Genomic DNA, 20,250 nt, shown 5'->3' on the forward strand with positions numbered 1-20,250 from the left:
GTTTGCTTTGATGACCTCCTGCTGTGACGCACATTCTTTCTGGTTTTTACCTGCAGTAATATATATCAACAGTTACATTTAAATAAAAGATTAATCTTGCTTACAAAATGAAGTTTAACCATTTGTATTCTAAATAGCTGTCACATGCAAATACATCCAAACAAACCAAAACCAACAGAAATGATTATCCCTGAAAACATATGTCACTATAATCATTGCAAGATTCTCATAGAAATACTACTGGAATTCTGCCAATACTTACTCAGAAACTATGTGATTAATGCCAGTGTTATTTCAGTGTAACAACTATTCTTGTAACATTTCACAGTTGTTTCGCAAAGCAGCATAAAATGAAGAATAAGGTGCATTCAAACAAATAAAACTGCAGCACTCAAAACACTTCAATTCAGAAATAGTAAACAGTGTAGTTTTACACTGACCACGGGTGTTTAAAATACTGGGAACAACAACAACAACAAAAATTAAGAACTGAACGTTAAACATCAGTCAAGTTGATACCTGTCAACAAGCATACAGGTACATACACTCAAATGCTTATATTTAAGGAAATGTGTACTGGAGCTCAAAATTATAGGTGTATCTTTTTTCTGTGTATATGTGCAAACAATAGTCAAAGTGCACATGTCCATGTCCATGAATACTTTCAAGTATTCATCTATGATCATGATGCTTTCCTAAATATTTCAAATACCAACAAATGTTAAAGACACATGTGCCTGGAAAATCTATGGCAAGCCATAATGAAAATAACTGTGTACTATAACATTTAATTTATTACGTCTATATTCCATTTCTAGTTTCATTTCTATCAATCAATTCATTCAGTAATTGCATATTTGATGATGATGATAAATTTCGTTTAATGTCCCGTTACACATATTGGTGACTGTAGACATTTTGTTAGAGTATCGATTTTCACATTTTAGTGTTATCATGCAGGAGATTAGGAGAAGGGGAATGAATGGTGAGTTGGGGGAAACTGGGTAGATGAAGGGTGGAATCTGGAATAACTGTATATTCATATTTGCTGATTTACTTATTTTTTCAACTGATTTGTTGTATCTCTAAGGCTTCACTGATGTGGTGTGAATTATATGGTTCACAAAAAGTTAGAGAACGTCTGGGAACTTGCAGTTTTCTTCATGGGGTGTATGGTGAAATGATACAGAATTTTCAGCAAACAACGGTGTATGTAAAGAGCACCCACTCATAGCCAGAAATGCTGTTGTCTGTGCACTTCCAATTTTTTTTGCAATGAAAAAACACAGCAGTCACTTATAAATCACTGTATAATTGTACATTTTTAGCTGAGACTTTGTTTTTTATATGGCAGCTTTCAAACTGTTCATGTATTCTGTGAGAGGCCAGTGGTAGGCCACATGCAGCCTGCATAATTCAAATCATCCCTTGATTTTTAATTCAAATGATCACTTGATTTTTTTTAACATTTGATAAAAAGATACCTGCTCTTACGGAGTGGCCCTTCATTTTTTATGTAGTCTGTATATGAATTCTTTTGCACGCAGCTTGAATACTGTGTAAATGTCACACAAACCATCCCTGATCAGTGACCAAATTGATAGTCATACATTTCATTCAAGCAATGCAGAAATGATTCATCCTAGATTTTTTTTTTTTACCTGATGACTCTCTGGTTTCCTGTTGATGGTGTCTGGTGTGTTTGGAAAGAATGTCTGTGGTCCACTGGGAGGATAATCTGAAGTAAATGAAAAACAAACACTATGGATGTTGTTGATGACTTTTCTTTCTCTTATCTGGTAGACAAAAACTTTTCTTTTTTTTCACGACCTCTATCATCCAAGCTATATTAGTCATATTACTCTTACATTGCTCTGCTCCTCTCCAACTCCCCATGCACATCAGAATCCCAGCTTATTCTGTTGCAGTCTCTGAGCCAGCAGTCCTTAGGGACCTAGCAATATCGGGTCACCATGAACAATCCACAGGATAAGACCCTGCTCTGCTGCTGAATCCTTTCAGTGAGTTGAACAGCACATGTTCTGTTTCAACAGACACAGGTCACCAACTTCTAAACGTAAAGCCCCCAACTGACAATAACTGCTTTGTCACAAAGCAAAGCCAAACTGAGCATTGGAAATGCTCTGGAGTGGAGACCATTGCTTCCTTTTTCTAAACAACAGTCCCTTTGAATATAGAACACTGAGACTTTAACACAAAGTGACAAACTCAACAGACAAGAAATAAAACCTGAGGTCAATATGAAAGCGAAGCATGACGGGGTACATAATTTTGTCTGTAAATGACTACATCAAGATATAAATAAGGATGACAAGGATAAGTATAATCTACAGTGACCAGTTTTGGTTTTGAATACTTTGCGATACAAGAGATTATGATTATGCGATAAGTATTACCCTGCACATCTTTTCTTACTCTGCCTCGTGTCAGCCATGTCTCATCTACACATCATACATGTATACATCCTAAGTGTTTGTCACAAATTTTGAGCAACACTTTTGAAGACTCATATCTATGAAGAGGGGAACTTGCAAGTGTGGTCCTACACCTCTCATGTATACACATCAGTCATGCATACATGCACATATGTATACATCCACATCAAGGTACTAATTTTTTTCTCTGTAACAAAAACATTATACATATTCATTTAATTTGTAAGTTAACTGCATATCAAGAATCATTGGTAGGTCACCTCACAGACAATAGCTGCTTTTTTCTTTTCTTTTTTTTTTTTTTTTTTTTTGGTGCTCATTCATGTGCATGCACACACACACATACAAATTAGATGTATTAATTAAAACGATCACACTTCAGACAAAAACTAAGTGGATCCCATCATAATAAGAGTTCTAAAGGGAAGTCAACTGATACAAAAATATCTGTTTGCTGAAAGATAACTGAATGAAATATTTTAATAGTTTTCCCTTTTTCAGAGCTGAACTGAAATCCAGTGGAACAGTTAACGCTTACATATGACACCACTGTCATCTTGGAAAGCAGTGATCAAGCTGCTGACAGCACTGACAACGTTGTTCAGCTCCACCTTGTCTGTCAGGCTCCTGGAACAGTTCATCACTTTGTTGACATGTGTTTAACAAATTATACAAAGAGTGAGACTGAGAGGGAGAGACTGAGACAGACTGAGGGACAGACTGGCAGACTGAAGACAGAGAGAGAGATGGAGACAGAGAGAGGGAGAGAAAGGTTTGTGCCATGCTGTGTCATATTATGTGTGTGTGTGTGTGTGTGTGTGTGTGTGCGCGCGCGCGCACGCGTGCGTGCACTTACAGATTAACTGTAGTCTTATAAAATAAAATAAAAAAACAGCAAAAGAAAATGATGAAGCTTAGGCCTTGTAACAAAAATCAAAAGTAACAACTAAACAAGTATTCATGAATATGTTTATTTGAATCTTTCTCATAAATTTACAAAGCTACATACAAACAATCATTATCACACACACACACACACACACACACACACACACACACACAGAATAACAAAGGCAGAAGAAAAAAAAGAGTGAAAATATGTGCTGAAGCTGACAAACTGTGTGACAGTTCTGGTGTTTTTATTGTTGCTGATTTTGTTGTTTTTAATTTCATGATCAAATATGATTATCAAATCACTGAGGCACTGAACTCTAACCTTACCTTTTTGTAATAGGTTGCTTGCACAATGGACATGGTACCGACCGCTTCTTTTCTAAAAACTCTGTGATGCAGAATCTGGAAAGACAAGCAAATCATCGTAAGCAGCAGTGCAATCATGGAAACTAAACACAGCTGAAACAAACAAGAGTCTCTGAATTACTTAACAGGGCCACATTTATGATTTTTTCATTTGTAATAATGCAAAATCACCATTCCAAGCTCTTCAAACTTGTAAATGTTCACATATATACCAGTATATATCCCTAATAACATGTGATATACACAAAGAAAATCTGGCCTAATAAATGTCCAGAAAAAGATCACTTTCCTTTTTCTGGACAGAGAAACTTTTTTGCAGTAAATCACTAAATGAAACAGTACCTCCATACTTTCGTGACTGGTACTAACTTAAGTAATATTTTTGTTTAACATCACTGAGTTTTTTGTTCTTTTTTTTATACAGTAAACAGCCTTATCAGTAACTACATTAATTCATATCCCATCATCAATTATCTATGACCAACTTCATATTTTGGTAAAGTATATTGTACATCATATACTCATATCAAACATTTTCATTTTTGACCACATACACACACACACACTCACACACATGCACGTGTGCACGCACACACACACACACACACACACACACACGCACAAATGCACACACGCACATGCACACACACACATTAAACACAGAATCACATATCATGAGCTACTCAAAAGAAAAACAACAACAAAAATGCTGTCCTTGTGGTAACTGGGCTAAAAACTTTCAAACCAACTCTCACCTGCAGAAGTAATGTTCACATTTTGTAGTCACAGGACTTTTCATTAACTCCAAGCTGATCAACAAAAACAATAAAAATGAACATTTGTAAACACAAAATGCAATAAAAAACTAAACATTGAATATCATTCATACATCTAAGATATTTGTCACTGATGTTTACAACAGTCAAGTCTCTTTCTGTAATAATAATATCAAGACACTTGTTGAGCGCTTTCCTCCCTTTAAGGGAGCTCAAAGCACTTTACAATTTATGAACATTAAACACATACACACATTCGCAATAACTTACAAAAGGAAGAAGAAAAAAATTAATTCACAAACACATAAAACAGATTCAAAGACTACAACTAGTACATTACTTCACACACACACACACACACACACACACACACACACACACACACACAGTTTGCATGGCTAAAAACTGAATGTCACTGGAAAGGGATGGAAGGTCTATGCATGGGCATTTTCAAAAAGATGTTTTCAGACCAGCTTTAAAAGATTGAAATAAGGGAGAGTGGCAAAGATCATGAGGAAAACTGTTCCTGACAGATGATGCTGAATGAGAAAAGGAAGAATCACTGAAGGATTGGATTTTAACATAGGTAGTGGAGCGAGTAGTCACTGTGAATCAGAAGATAATCTGAGTTGTTGTGGGGGTGTGTAGGTTTGAATGACTTCCCTCAGATACTGAGGGGCAGCACCCGAGATGGAGCTGCAGAAGATGAGTGACACTGTCAGTCTTTTTGGTTCTGAAGATTAACCTTGCTGCTGCGTTTTGAACGTTCTGGAGTTTTTGTGTTAAGTAATCAGGACAACCAATGAGGAGTGAGTTACAATAATCAAGTCTGGACAAGACAACACAGCACACCAGAGTTTGTGTAGCTTCAGCAGTAAGGAGATGTTGGATGGAACTGATCTTTCAAATTTCAAAGTATACAGCCTTGCAGAGATTGTTTCTTCACTGAGAGGTTTGAATCAAACAACCAACCCAGATTTTTCACTGAAGATACAAAGTCTACATCTGAATCTCCAATTTTAAGAGAGAAAGGTAAAGAATTGTTTATAGTAAGTCTGCTTGAAGTTGAAGAAACAATATTTTACTATCATTTAAATGAATTTTTTTTTATTCATCCATTCTTTAACATCAGCAATACAGTATATATACAATGCTGGAGTGCCCCATTGGAAGAGTCAAGATCAGAAAAAGTCGCTTTGTAGAGCTGGTTATTGTCAGCAAAGGCATCATGATTTACTCAATGGTTTTTGACAACATCGAAAAGTGGTTGAGTATAAAAGAACAAACAGCACTGATCCAAGTACAGATCCTTGAGGAACACCAAAAATAACTGTTGATGGGAAAGAGTGATGGCCAATAAACATGACTGTTTCTATTCTGTTTTTAAGGTAGGACTGGATCCATGATAGTGCGGAGCCAAGATGCCAAAGGAGTATCTAAGTCTATTTAGCAAGATATCAGTCAAAGGTATCAAAAGTGGCAGAAAGATCAAGCGAAGTTAGAACACAGATTTTACCATTGTCAAGGGATGTTAATACCATTCATGATCTTTACAAATGCAGCTTCACTAAAACTATCAGTGCTATGATGAGGTCTGTATGTTTACAAGAATTTTAAGTAGAAAGGGCTGAGTAAGTTGTTGTGAGTCACTATGCTAGAAAAGAATGAGACGCTCTAACAACTTAGACCGATACTGAGAAAGGGAAGATAAGAAACAGGATGGTAATTCTTCATATCGTTGGGATCAAGTGGTGGCTTCTTTCACAGAGGTTTTACCAGAGAATACTTGCATAAAAAGGAAAATTCCCATTTTTTTCCCCCTCTCTCTCTCCCTTCCATCGTCTCCAACCTTCTCTAACATGCCAGTCAGAACATCAGTAGTAAGCTGTATTCTCGGTCCATGCTCATATTTATAAGAACCTGATGGATGATGGAAAAACAATATCTACAGACTATCACACAAACATCCACGTGCACACACACACACTCTCTCTCTCTCTCTCTCACACACACACACACACACACACACACACACACACAGTGCGCGCGCGCCATCAGTCAGACACTGTTAATACGTGATTTTGATTGTGTAACACAAGAAAAGACTGAGACCGAAGGCTGCGAGCGAAATACAATAAAATTGTAATTTACCAGATAGAACATTCAAGGTTCTTCTGCATCAACCCTATTAGTTCCTGAATCCTTTGAACAGCCATCTGGAACAGACGAAAAGTTCTGAAGTTTCAACTGCGCTAAAATCATTACAGAAGTCGTCTTTCCCGCGAGCTGTTGCTTGGGCGATCGAATTGTGTTTTCAGTGCCTTAGAGAACTCTACTTCCGTTTGCAACATTATCTTTTTACTGTCCTACTTCTATAAAACACTTCAACGTTCTGCGATCTCGGTTTGTCAAAGTGCATAATTAAATTTCATGAAACTGACAACATCTTTTTCTCTGTGAATATTTTTCCACGGTTCAAGTACTCATCGCCTCTATTGTATGGAACGTTTGAGCAGGGCGGATCCTTTTTCTTCGTTTGTCTTAAGCTTGGTTCCGTCAGTATCTAACATGGCTGGGGTTGTTGTTGTGCACGTTTTCCCTTCCATGCGACGATAAAATTGCCAGAACTCTGTCAATGTTGTGTCATAACTGAGTGTCTCGCAAAACTGTTTCCATTTGTCATTTTTGGCCTCTTGAGGAATGACTTCAAACTGTTTTGTTCTTTCTTTCATTTTTGTTTCAATTTCTATGTCAGGAGAAGGCTTTGTTCTTTCTTTTGACCAAATTTGACAGCCGCATGTTTTTCTTAACAGGCTCTCTGTGTGTTAGTTTTCCACCATGGGGGCTGAATAGTTTGCTTCCTGTTCAGTGCCGTTCTAATGTTTCTTCTGCGTCTTAATTTTTCAGTCGATGATAGTTGTCTCTTTGTTTTCATACTGAAATGGATTACGCGGTTTCATACAGGGTTTATCTGATAGTTTCTGTAGATTGCAAACTACCGGTAGGTGATCACTGCCTTGGTGTGGAAGCGTCTTTGCATTCATTCCTGCTCTGCATTTTGGAGATGTTAGAGCGATGTCGATCACACTGTCACTGTCCCCTGGTCTTGTTCCATGGCAAGTTGGGGTTGTGGTTTTTAATGGGCTAAGAAGAATTTTCCCTATCATTCCTTGAAGTGCGAGTCTTTGTGGGATGGTGTTCCGCTGGTCCCACAACTTCCATCTTGCATCAATTTAAGGTCTCCACAGATAAAGACAGTCTCCAAATTCGTTCTCTATTTCCTCTAAAAAGGCCCAATCCGCTTTTGTTGTGCAGGTTCCTGGGTAAACATAGGCATTGATGAGCACGATGCTTTTGTGAATTCCGTCAGGTTTTTCAAGACAAATACCTACTAGTTCACATGAGTTGCTACACCATTAATTATATATATATATATATATATATATATATATATATATTAGATTTATGGTGGAAACTTTATTTTTCAGATTATTGTTTAATATGATTCCTACTCCTCTTCCTTCATGTCTTTGAAAGACAACGAAATTCTCAAAATTTATTGGTCTGTCTGAACTAGTCCTGGTCTCTCGCAGACATAAGATGTCAAAATCATACGCTAATTTCTCAATTGTTGAGATCCTCATTCTCGCGCTGGAGCAACTCCAACTGCCGATTCTAAAGAATTTCTTTGACAGCCACTCTGCTTTTGTCATTCTGTCACCAAAGCACGATCTTGTCCCACCTCTTTTGCCGCTGGTGCCTGTTTTGGGCTTTTGGGGATCTGAATGTATGTCTCAAAGCGAGATAGACACAGGTTTGTGGGAGACAAAGGCTAACAAACGGAGGAAGAGATGGAAACTAATGACAAAGAGAAGGAGGTGGAGAAAGAAACAGAGAAAACTGGGACGAAAACAGGGAAACCAAACACAGAAGGAGACAGCCACAAGGGGGTTAAAGATAGTGGAGACAGTGTGTGGACGCACGCAATAGGTATACTTTACTCCGATTTTCCTCACTCCACAAAGGTGTGAATAGATACCTGACTTCGGTCGGGGAAGATTAACCCCTTGTAAACCGCCTTGAGTGCCATGGAACGTATCACGTTTGTGCATAGTAGTGACATCACTGGTGATGTCATCGGAAGAAGGGAAATAACTCTGGAAGGCTGACAATTCACACAGTTTATCTAGTTTGGTATAATTATCTCGTGGCCGTTTTCTCAGTTTTCGGCTTTTTGTTTTGGATATTGTTTTAGGACTTTAAACACCACTTTCTACGGTTTTTTGGCTCACTTGTGCAAACAAAGTGAGTCTATGTTTTAACCCGGTGTTCGGTTGTCTGTGTGTGTGTCCGTGGTAAACCTTAACATTGACATTTTCTCTGCAAATACTTTGTCAGTTGACACCAAATTAGGCATAAAAATAGGAACAATTCAGTTCTTTCCAGTCATCTTTTTTAAAACAATATTTCACCTCTGGGATGGGCACAAAAAATTTTTAAAAAGAAGCCAAATTATATGCAAACTGCCTTTACTGTTATATTTATATTTTTTTAATTCTCTAAACTTGGCACTTTGATCTGATATTCTGACACAACAACAAGAGCAGTCATTATTATCATTTTTTGTTCAAACAGGAACTTCTTTTGCTAAGCATGGAAGTTTTATTTATTTTGCAAACGTTTTGGCGCAGCTAGTAAAAAAGGGAATTTACTCTGTAATTAATGCTAGGGGGCTAAATTTGCTTTAAACTGATCTTTCTCATCTTAAACATTACATTTTGAAATTATACTCAATGCATAAAAAGCTTGTGTGTTTTACTCTCAGTGTACAGGGTTTCACTATGTTCATTCGCCCAAGTGGTCTTTTTCAGAAAATACTAAAATCAATATGACGAGTGGACTTTATAGATCTATTGGCTGAGCCCTGAAGGTCATGGGCAAAAATCAATCGCGTACACATATTTATTATACACATTCAAAGCGCGTGCTCATATTCTTCACGAACGCGAACGACGCCATTTTGTTTCAAGTTGTTGATCTGCCCGTTCAACCCTATATTCAATGGACGATACACAATAACATGTGATGAAAAGTTGGAGAAGGAGACAGTTAAATATTTATTCAGAGAAAGATTTGTAAACGCCTCATCAATTACTGGATTATGACCCAAACTGCCATAAAAATATCCACAGAATCAGTTGGAATTCACAGTTAAAAATTGTAAACCATGCGAGTTAATACCCTTGAACTGATGAAACGAAAAAAATTCCAGTCTTGACTTTTCTCAAAATGAAGTCCTTTTCACTTCATACAACGTTTAGAAGTACTTGTGTAACTAAACTTGTACATCTATCTATATCTAGAGAAAACGGCTAAATGTTGCAGTGTGATTGCGGCGATAGCCACGTCTCCTTTACCGCGGACTTAAAAAGAATTTTTTATTGCCCTTAAAGATTTTCTGAATGCCCAAGATACACCAGAATAATATGATTTAAACAGCGTTCTCACTGCGAATACCGCAATTGATTTAGCGCCCTTTAAAAAAAGTATGTTCAAATATTAAATTTTATAACATCAGTTAAGGAGCCACGATCGTGTAATGGGTAAGACAGTTTTTTCTCACCCGAACACGCGGGTTTCGAATCTGGTTAGCACTTCTTTTTTTTAACCCGAAGCTTTATAATAACAAATACAGAACACATTTTAACGATTAGATTTTTTTTATAATTTTTTTTAAAGTGTATCACAAGTGAGTCTTGAAGGCCTTGCCTCTCTTGTTCCTTTGGCACTGAAGGGGTTTTAATTAAGACTGCTGACGGAGAGGACTAGGCACAGCCTTCCTATGTCGAGCTAAGAATATAAAACTGGCACGAAAAATACACAGAAGGAAGGTCCGGTTTTATTTAAGGAATGAAAAGGGGCCACGTTCAGCGACCAGCTTGTGCGTGTTCAGCAACCTTGTGCACACCCACAAATGCGTATGTAGGCCTACATGCATAATGCTAGACAGACTGTGTTGCTGCTTTTATGGAAGCAGACTATTCGTATATCAACGTTTGAATGAGAGCAAATCGATCACTGAATTGCCTTTTGTAGAATGTGGACGCCAAACAGACAGCGAGGAAAGAGATATTAATCTGCTATCTAGAACGAAATCGCTTTGACAATATGAGAGGTCAATCAGAACAGTGGGAATCGTGTAGCCCTAACACCGAGTATGGCTGAGCCGGAAGACTGCAAAACGACGTAAACTAGAGTGCATACTGGATATGGAATATACACTGAACTATATATAGTCGACTGTCAGCGGCATACGCGAAATAGGCAATCCAAAATCCAGGTCATTGTGGACCTATTAGTTTTCGCTTCTATGGTCCGCCCTCCCCACCTACCCCTTTTCTCTATTAGAATAAATAAAATAATAAAAAGCGTGTCCGCAACTCGATCAGTGTGAACGCTTTGACGCCTCCTTAAACTGAAACTGGTAACTGTTGGACTTGGGATCAAGCTTCAGTTTCTCTTGCTGTGGTCTATGGTGTTGTCCTTTGTCAGTTATTTATCTTGGACTCGTGCCAGTAGAGTGGAGTTTACCGACCTGTTTTCAAGTTCTTCTCTTGCTGCGGTCCTTGTTCACACAAGGATAGAACTGAGTGGGGTATTACGGACTGTTCGCTGAATATCAATTGTTCTAAAGGTCACGTATTGTATAGTATTACATTTTGTCACACTATATTTCTCTGTGTGAAATTTGAGCTGCTCTTGCCAGGGATAGCGCATCATGTACTAGCTACAGTGCTGCACCACCTGTTTTTGTTTGATTTTTTTTCTGTCCTCATGTGTATTTGTTTCAACACTTCAAGGCTCTTTACTGATTTAAAATACCTTTCAAAGTGATTTTTTTCTCAAGAATTTTGCCAGGGACAACTCCTTGTTGCCGTTGGTTCTTTTACGTGCGCGAAGTGCATGCCTACACACCGCGGGCGGAACCTTGGTTCAGAATTCTGCCAGGGACAACTTCTTGTTGCCGTTGGTTCTTTTACGTGCGCGACTGAAATGCATGCTACACACCGGGGACATCGGTTCAGGTTATCGTATCATCCGACTGACTAGCGTCCAGACGATACCGAAGGATTCTACTGAGAGGAGAGGAGAATACACTAGCGAGTGTTGGATTCGAACTCGGCTGTCCCGGCGCTCAGATTATCTCGCTTCCCACTCGGGCGGACGCGTTACAACTAGGCCACCACTTCACTAGATGTAGGCCTGTCTTGATTTATTTACGAGGTATTCCATGATCTATTTCTATTTCTTTTTTCACATTTTTTAATGGTTTTATTTTCTTCCTATTCTTTGCTTTTCCCTTCACGAGCAGCTTTGGGAAGTCAGTGGATTGTGGCTTCCCCCCCCCCCCCCCCCCCCAACCCCCCACCCCTGTGTTTGAGAACAGTTCTAAACTATAATTGGTGTCTCTGGGTCACTAGACATGGCGGGGAAACTGATCATTTTTATGCCAAGTGTCGGAGTCCACAGGGGAGGAAACTACAGTCATAGCAGGCATACAATTGGCTCTCCCCCTCAGAGAGAATTCAAATGACCCGAATTTCAGTCTTTAAAGGGCGCACTGTAACTTTCTCGGACTTTTTCCTCTTTATCATTTAGATTTCGTTATCGTTTTCTAAATACATGTTTGCACGGTCGGAGTTGCTTTGAAATAACGGAAGAGTTATTAATTTGTAACCTGCACTTTTCCTCCACTACTCGCATTGTACAAACTAAATGTGGTCAATCCGGCAGTGGTTGATAGCATAGCCTACCCTCCGGCGTACATTCATTCTTTGAATCAATTACTTTAGACCCTACTGACATTATTTTCTCTTGGTAATTTTTTTCCCATGCAGCTCCTCAGTCTCAAAAACATACAAAAAAGAAAGAGAACTGAATGGGACATGGAGTAATTTCAACAACAACAAAAACAACAACAACAACAAAAAACACCATACATATATATATATATATATATATATATATATATATATATATATATATATATATATATATATATATATATGTATGTATATATATATATATATCCGAAGAAAGAAGGGAGAAGCCGCGGAGAAAAAAAAGAAGATCAGAGAGTCACCCGGTGGCAGGATTATAACTAAGATTACTTTCTGTTAGCCACGACAGAAACAAATGTGCGCCTGTATTGTATTGTATTGTATTGTATTGTATTGTATTGTATTGTGATACTTTTTGTGTGTGTGTGTGTGTGTGTGTGTTTTGTTTTGTTTTCTTTTTTGGTCACAGCAAATTTCAGTCCAAATTAAGCTCTGAACTGAATACGGGCGTGCAGTGCATCCGCCACATCGGATTTTTTTCAGGTTTTTATTTTTATTTTTATTTTTATTTTTTTAAAATTTTTCCCCGGTGGGCTTTGACCCCGGCTTGTAAGCTGTTGGGGGTGTTTCAGTATAAATAACATCCTCGAATTCTGGAAATTCTGTACCAGAAATGTCTCTTCTCTCAGTGCTGCTTCGCTCTTTGTTTCTGCCCTCTTTTTTCAGTTTTCCAACATCGTCAGCTTTCTCTGTCTCCGCCCCAGTCCAGCCTCCCCCCCCCCCTCCGCCCCCCGCCCCCCACCCCCCAGCAAACCTTGGCAGGTTTGTTTGTTGTTGTTTTTTCTCTCTATCTGTTCCACAGTCTACGATGTACTATCTATGATGTTTTGCTTTGCGGGCGATCTTATGGAACTGAACTTACTCGAGGGGAATGTCCCCAGGCACTGTGACTAGCTAACGGTTCAGTCGTCAGTAGTTCTGCAGTGTTCTTTGCCAGCCAGTATGGCATTTTATGTATTTTTTGTGTGGCTTTGAAGTATTTCTATCCTTTCTGCGATTTTAAAAAATAATCTCGGGATGATTAATTGCAGAAGGGTTGACATCCAAAACACAGTGTTGTCTTAGTTTGACTAAGTTAGCCCGATGATATTTATGTTCTGACCGTGTTGTTTTGCAGTTGCTTGTTGTTTGTTTGTTTGTTTGTTTTTCAGACAGTGACAGTGATTTATATTTAACGCGGTTGATTTTTCCTGTTTAGTTGGGCATAGCCCTGTGCGGTCGGTTGGAATGTAATCAACAATGTCAAATGGACATTGGAAGTATTTGGTTTCGTTTCATTGCAGCAAGAAGACGAAATCCGTTCGCCTTTGGCAGCAGTTTGTTTGGATTTGGGCTCCCTCAGAAAGGAACTGGCATTCTGCTATCTCCCATAACCTGATCCACGAAGAAGCAGGCGGTCGCAGAAATATGCGTGCTTCATAATGTGCTGTTAACCCCAGTCTCGGGATTATGAGCAATTTGTGCTGAATATGACTACTTTTTATGATCAGAGTGTGAAAGTTGGTGAATGATTGCCTTGAGTCGACTCCGTTGAACAGAAACCGCAATAAGGCAATATGGCAAGCAAAGAAAGTCATACAACATTGATGAAAAGAGATCAAAGACAGTCGATGGTGGCGTATGTCAGACAAGAATGTCTGAAACACCCGAACCCTAAATGTTTGAACGACATGTTGGACATACACTTGGACCCATCAAAATCCATTGATGACTATGAATCTATCCAGTTGCTGAAGTGGCTCATGGCTGGCGGTCCAGAGTTCGACCTGTTTGCAAAGAAAGGCAAGTGCGGGCATAAATATATGGTGTGGAATGACATAAACTTGGTTAAAAATGTTTGACTGTGATATGAGGAAAGAAACTAAATATATGGTGTGGAATGACATAAACTTGGTTAAAAATGTTTGACAGTGATATGAAGAAAGAAACTGAAAAGTAGCTCTGACAAGGTTTGGTAGATTTTCAGTTTCTTCAGTGTTTTCTGTAACATGTTGTCAGAGGGAAAAGAAATGTTTGTTTGAAGGCCAAGGTTTGGTAGATTTTCAGTGTCTTCACTGTTTATTAATATTTTTGTAACATACCAGAGGGAAAAGAAATGTTTTTGTGAAGACCATTGTTCCATATATATTATATGTGAATAAACTATAATATTTTTTTATGTCAGCAAACATATGGACAAACTGAACTGCATTTGTGCATAATATATGTATGCATATTACTTGCATAATTTACTAATTCATATGATCATGTCTACATTAGTACAGAACTACATATACTACATGTTGCATTTTTTGTTTGTGTTTTTGTTAAACCAGACAGCCTGTAATTGATGTCAGTGCACACAGTGGAGAATGTGTTCACGAGGAAATCTGATTCATGGTGCACCATTGTGTGTGAGCTAGAGTTTCCTGTGATATCGCTTAAACTTGAACTTGTGGTGTTTGAGGTTTTGTTTCAGGCCTGTTCACTCACCATCAGGATTTTAAATATTTCCTGCATGTGTGGTGGTTCAGGTCTTATTTTCCTACCAATTCATGGCAAGCAAGATTGTACAGAGTTAGTAAGTATGTCCAGTGGGCATTGAGTCTGGACTAAACTATTGACAGTTGGAGCTGCAACTGCCTGGTCTGGAAGGTTGTTCCAGGTGTTGATGACACGTTCTGCAAAGGAATTGTTTCTGATATGCAATTGGCTGTCTTCCTTAAGTTATACAGTTTTAGGCAGTTACCCTTGTGTCCCTACCTTCCTGTAACTGAAATTCAGGCTTCTGCACTTTGTAAATCCCATGGATACACTTGTACAAGTGTATCATGTGACCATGAACACATCAGTGCTTGAGACTGGGGAGGCGGAGAGCAGCTAAACATTTCTGGTTATGGTTTTGTCTTTAAGACAGGACAGGAAGTACCAGTCTATCTGATACTGTGATACTGATAGTCAGGAACAACTGAACCTTATTGCAAATAAGAAGAGCGCTCGCTTCACCTGTCCATTGGGCGTCCAGTTTCTTTCAGTGAAACTGAAAGGGTGACTGAATCAACCAGCCTCAGTGCAGATCGATCATACTTCCCTCCTCCTCCTCGAATTTTTCATTTAACTCCGCCATCCCCGCCCAGATTTTTGTTTTCTTACATATCATGTATTTCTTGTAATAGTTATACATCGCATACAAAAATTTGAGGGGACAAGTCCTTTTGTTTAAAATTATCTTCTTGTCCCCTGGACAGCAACAACAACAACAAAAATATGGGAATTTCTAGCCTTAGATGTGGAGGCCAGCAAGGCTTGTTATCCTGTTTGAGCTGGGTGATAGATTTGTTGCCCAGATTTGCTACTTCTTAGCTGTGCATGTGTATGTGTGTGCGTGTGCGTGTGTGTCTGTCCAAGACAATAAATTGAGTGTCTTTCAGGTGTATTCTGTACCTGTGTGTAGATGGCTGTGTAGAGACTGAGAGAATGTGTCACTCATACACCACATATATGCATGATGCACTTATGTGTACACATATGCACATAATATGCATGTAGACACACACATTTATACATATAACATTGTAGTATGTTCTTGCCACATAAAAGATATGTAAGGGTTTCTTTTCCCATCTGAAATTGATATATATATATATGAATGAATGACTCTAAATTGAAGAACACACATTTGCGTGCTTGTGTGATCCACCCCCACCTCCACCATCCTCTCCAACACATGCACTCATACATTGTATGCAAAATCACACTTTCTTGGGAATCAGAAGAAGCTTCCTACTTCCAGCATTACATTTTTTTTCTGATTTTGCTTGTACTCTGTAGTATTAGAGTCTTCCAGCTCACATGCATCAGAAAATGAAAGAGATGTGGGAAATAGTTTAAACCATGTGCACACAGACATGCATGGGCACACACACAAACACACACACACACACACACACACAAGTACACAACCACACACACACACACACACACACACACACACACACACACACACCAAACCCCCCTGCCCCCCAAAAAAACCAACAAAAAACCACACACACACAAGCATCATCATAAATTGCGTATGATGTATGTTAACATTCCCACACAAGATATCAAAATGATACATTTATCACACACACACACACACACACACACACACAATAATTAGTATAAATAAATCTTTTTTTTATTTATGTTAATGCATATTACTAGCTTAGTTTCTCTTGTTGTTGATCTGGCTCTCTTGAATTGAATATTTCATAAGGTGGGGCAATTTTGTAAAACTGAATAAAATTTTTTAGCTGTGATGCTGATTGTGTCAAGCAGTTTGGTTAGAATTAGGCAGTGTGTGTCCTGTGGGAGAGGTGGAATGACCTGGTTGAAGTTGAACTGAAGTACACATTTTTTTTTTTCGGTGACCTGTATTGTAATGGGTCAGTTGTAGATTACTTGGTTGTCATGAACGAGTTCTTTGGATAGTCTGACTGGTTGGATTCATAGATAAATTGCTGGCCCCGTTTTTCTCTCCATCCTGTTTGCATGGCCCTGGAAAAGGCGGAGATACGTGGAGGCGGGGAAGATGGAAGAAAGGGGTGTGACTGTCTGTATGTCGGTTAATCATTCTGATTCTGAGTGCAGTGTGTGTGTGTGGATGTGTGTGTATGCGTATGTGCGTGTTTGTGTGTGAGCATGTGTTTGTGTGTGTGTGTGTGTGCATGCATGTGTATGTATATGTGTGTGTGTGTGTGCATGTGTGTGTGTGTGTGCGCACGCATATATATGTGAGTATGAGTGTGCGTGTGCGTGTGTGTGTGTGTGCAGGTTTCATGCTCATTTGTGGGTAGGGCTAAGAGCGAAACAGTCTGGCAAAAAAATCAGGACTGGAACATTTTTATTTAGGCCTGTGGTGGGCCTTGAGCCTTGGTTAATTTAGGCCTGTGGTGGTGGGCCTTGAGCCTTGGTAAATTTAGGCCTGTGGTGGGCCTTGAGCCTTGGTAAATTTAGGCCTGTGGTGGGCCTTGAGTCTTGGTAAATTTAGGCCTGTGGTGGGCCTTGAGCCTTGGTAAATTTAGGCCTGTGGTGGGCCTTGAGCCTTGGTAAATTTAGGCCTGTGGTGGGCCTTGAGCCTGGGTAAATTTAGGCCTGTGGTGGGCCTTGAGCCTGGGTAAATTTAGCCCTGTGGTGGGCTTTTGAGCCTGAAGTGTCCTTGTCTCCCTGTTGTTGCATTGAGTCACACTGTTACTGTGTTTGTGTTACTGATCATTGTGCAATGCTCTAGTTGTGGCACTTGCTCCATTCTCAGCAAAGCCAGAGACATCTTTTATGATGATGTTTAATTTCTGGTAAATGTTTATATTTATTTGCAGCTTGTGTAAATTTATATTACTGATATTTTTCTTTTGTTGTTTGTTTATTCATTTTTGTAATGTACTTTTTGTTTTTCCAGTGAGCTTCAGTTTGAAGTGTGGTAAGGTTGACTCCTGAGAGTAAAATGCAGTGACTTGTCACTCCAAAAGAATCTCCATATGTAGATAGACACCCAAATATATATCTAAACCCAAAGAAGGCTCTAACATTAGCGCAGTAGCAGGTCTTAGTATAAATAACTGTTCGTCTGGGAAATCAACAGCATTTTATTTTCTGTTTTTGGGGTTTTAACCCATGACCATCATTACTCCAAAATTCAGATGGAGACTAGTGGGAGAGACTGAGTGAGGGAGATGCTTTAAGTAACCAACTGGCCAATTCTGACCCTGTTAGGGTGTTATAATACGTAGATAAATAAGTCATGGTTTACTTTATGGAAAAGCCGTCTGATACTGAGGTAGTGTTTATGTTCGGGTCTCTTGTATTTCTTTTATCAGTATTCTTGTTTGTTCTGGATTCGTGCAGATGACCATTTGGACATTCACCTTTTGAGTATCCATTTTGAGACCTTGTGTCTTTCTTCAATTACCAAAGTGGTGTACAGTTTCTCTCTGTTGCGTGTGTGTGTGTGTGTGTGAGTGTGTGTATTTGTGTGTACATCCCCCCCACCCCTCTCCGTACATACAGATGTGAGTATGTTTATAAGAAATATGAAATGCTCTCTCTGTGTGTGTGTGTGTGTGTGTGTGTGTGTGTGTGTGTGTGTGTGTGTGCCCATGCATGTCTGTGTGCACATGGTTTAAACTATTTCCCACATCTCTTTCATTTTCTGATGCATGTGAGCTGGAAGACTCTAATACTAAGAGGACAAGCAAAATCAGCTTTGCTGTTTTGATACTGTTTCTTTTCAGTATTATACCAACAGAAAGAAGTATGAACTTTGTGTACCACTATTTAACTGAAATGTACAAATTATTTTGGTGTATTACTGTTACTAGTATCAGTTACAAGTATAAGTAATAATAGATGATGTCAAACAATTTGGGGAACTTAAATAAGTTTAGATTTTTTGTATGCAGCAAATGGCTTTATTCAACAAAAAATCTGATTAGATTCACACTCAAGGGAGCAGAGTCTAAAATGCTCAGATCTAGCACACACACACACACACACACACACACACACACACACACACACACACACACTTGTACATGTGCTTGCATTCATTCAAAAATAATGAAATACTTTAAAAGCAATACATTTCTTCAAGATGAGACAGTACTGGATATAGAATGTGTATAGCAAGACATAGGTTCATGTCTCACCTATACTGAGTATCAGTATTGAATGTGTACACCAGGGATGAGGTTGGTATCTGACTTTGTATGGAACGTTTAGCATACTAAGTTTGTATCCCGAATTGCAATGTATTGAGTATGGAGTATGTAGACCAAGACTGCAGTTTGTATTGAATGTACTGTGTATAGAATGTATTCCAAGACCGAGTTCATTCCTTACTTGTAATGTACTGTGTAGGGAATGTGTATTCTAAGGCTGTGGTTCATATCTGACTTGTATTGAGTGTGGAATGTGGAATGTTTATATATCAAGACTGCGGCGGTTTGTATCTGACCTGTAACGCATCGTAACACATCGTGTTTCCAGTTCGAGAGTATGACTCGTCGGTGATGTGCGGCCTGGTGTGGACGACCAACTTTGTGGCCTACCGGTGCCGGACCTGTGCCATTTCTCCCTGCATGTCGCTGTGCTCTGACTGCTTCATGGCCGGCAACCACGAGGGTCACGACTACAACATGTTCCGCAGCCAGGCAGGGGGAGCCTGTGATTGTGGGGACTCCAACGTCATGAACCCAGCTGGGTAAACTAAGCTTTGGAGCGGCGGGGTTGTGTGTGTGTGTGTGTGTGTATGAGTGTGTGTGTATGTGTGTGTGTGTTGTGTGTGTGTACATTTGCATGATTGTTGCTCCGTGTGTGTGTGTGTGTGTGTGTGTGTGTGTGTGTGTGTGTGTGGTGTGATAATTGACTCTTTGTGTGTGTGTGTGTGTGTGTGTGTGTGTGATTGTTGCTCTTTGTGTGTGTGTGTGTGTGTACATGTGTGTGATTGTTGCTGTGTGTGTGTGTGTGTGATACTGATAGTTGACTCCTTGTGTGTGTTTGTGTGTGTGTACATGTGTGTGATTGTTGCTCTTTGTGTGTGTGTGTATGTGTGTGTGTGTGTGTGTATATATATGTGTGTGTGTGTGTGTGTGTGTGTGTACATGTACATTTGTGTGTGGGCATACTGTTTTTGTGTGCTGAGCTTGAAAGTATTAGAATGCACATGTGTAATCATGTATACATATATCATATGTATGTGACCATGTGTATATGTACAGTTTCACATTAGTGTCTGGATGTGTTCTTTTTATGAATACACCCAACTCAATGTGTGTCTGTCAGATAATTCTTAAAGTTTACTCTGTCATACACTACTCCGGTTCATGTACAACACATGTG

The 20,250-nt window shown here is 39.1% G+C and overlaps 1 protein-coding gene across 1 annotated transcript in view; it reads left to right on the top strand.

Moving 5' to 3' along the window:
- The first annotated feature begins 10,737 nt into the window (after positions 1-10,737).
- Positions 10,738-20,250, top strand: part of LOC143299445 (E3 ubiquitin-protein ligase ubr3-like) — an 86,216-nt gene continuing 76,703 nt past the window's right edge. Inside the window, exons 1-3 of the mRNA XM_076612650.1 lie at positions 10,738-10,832; positions 13,677-14,175; positions 19,399-19,612. Coding sequence (XP_076468765.1) covers positions 13,950-14,175; positions 19,399-19,612 — 440 coding nt within the window. The 5' untranslated portion in view covers positions 10,738-10,832; positions 13,677-13,949. The remainder of the gene's footprint in view (positions 10,833-13,676; positions 14,176-19,398; positions 19,613-20,250) is intronic.

This window comes from Babylonia areolata, chromosome 2, assembly GCF_041734735.1.
Source record: "Babylonia areolata isolate BAREFJ2019XMU chromosome 2, ASM4173473v1, whole genome shotgun sequence".
NCBI classification, from domain to species: domain Eukaryota; kingdom Metazoa; phylum Mollusca; class Gastropoda; order Neogastropoda; family Buccinidae; genus Babylonia; species Babylonia areolata.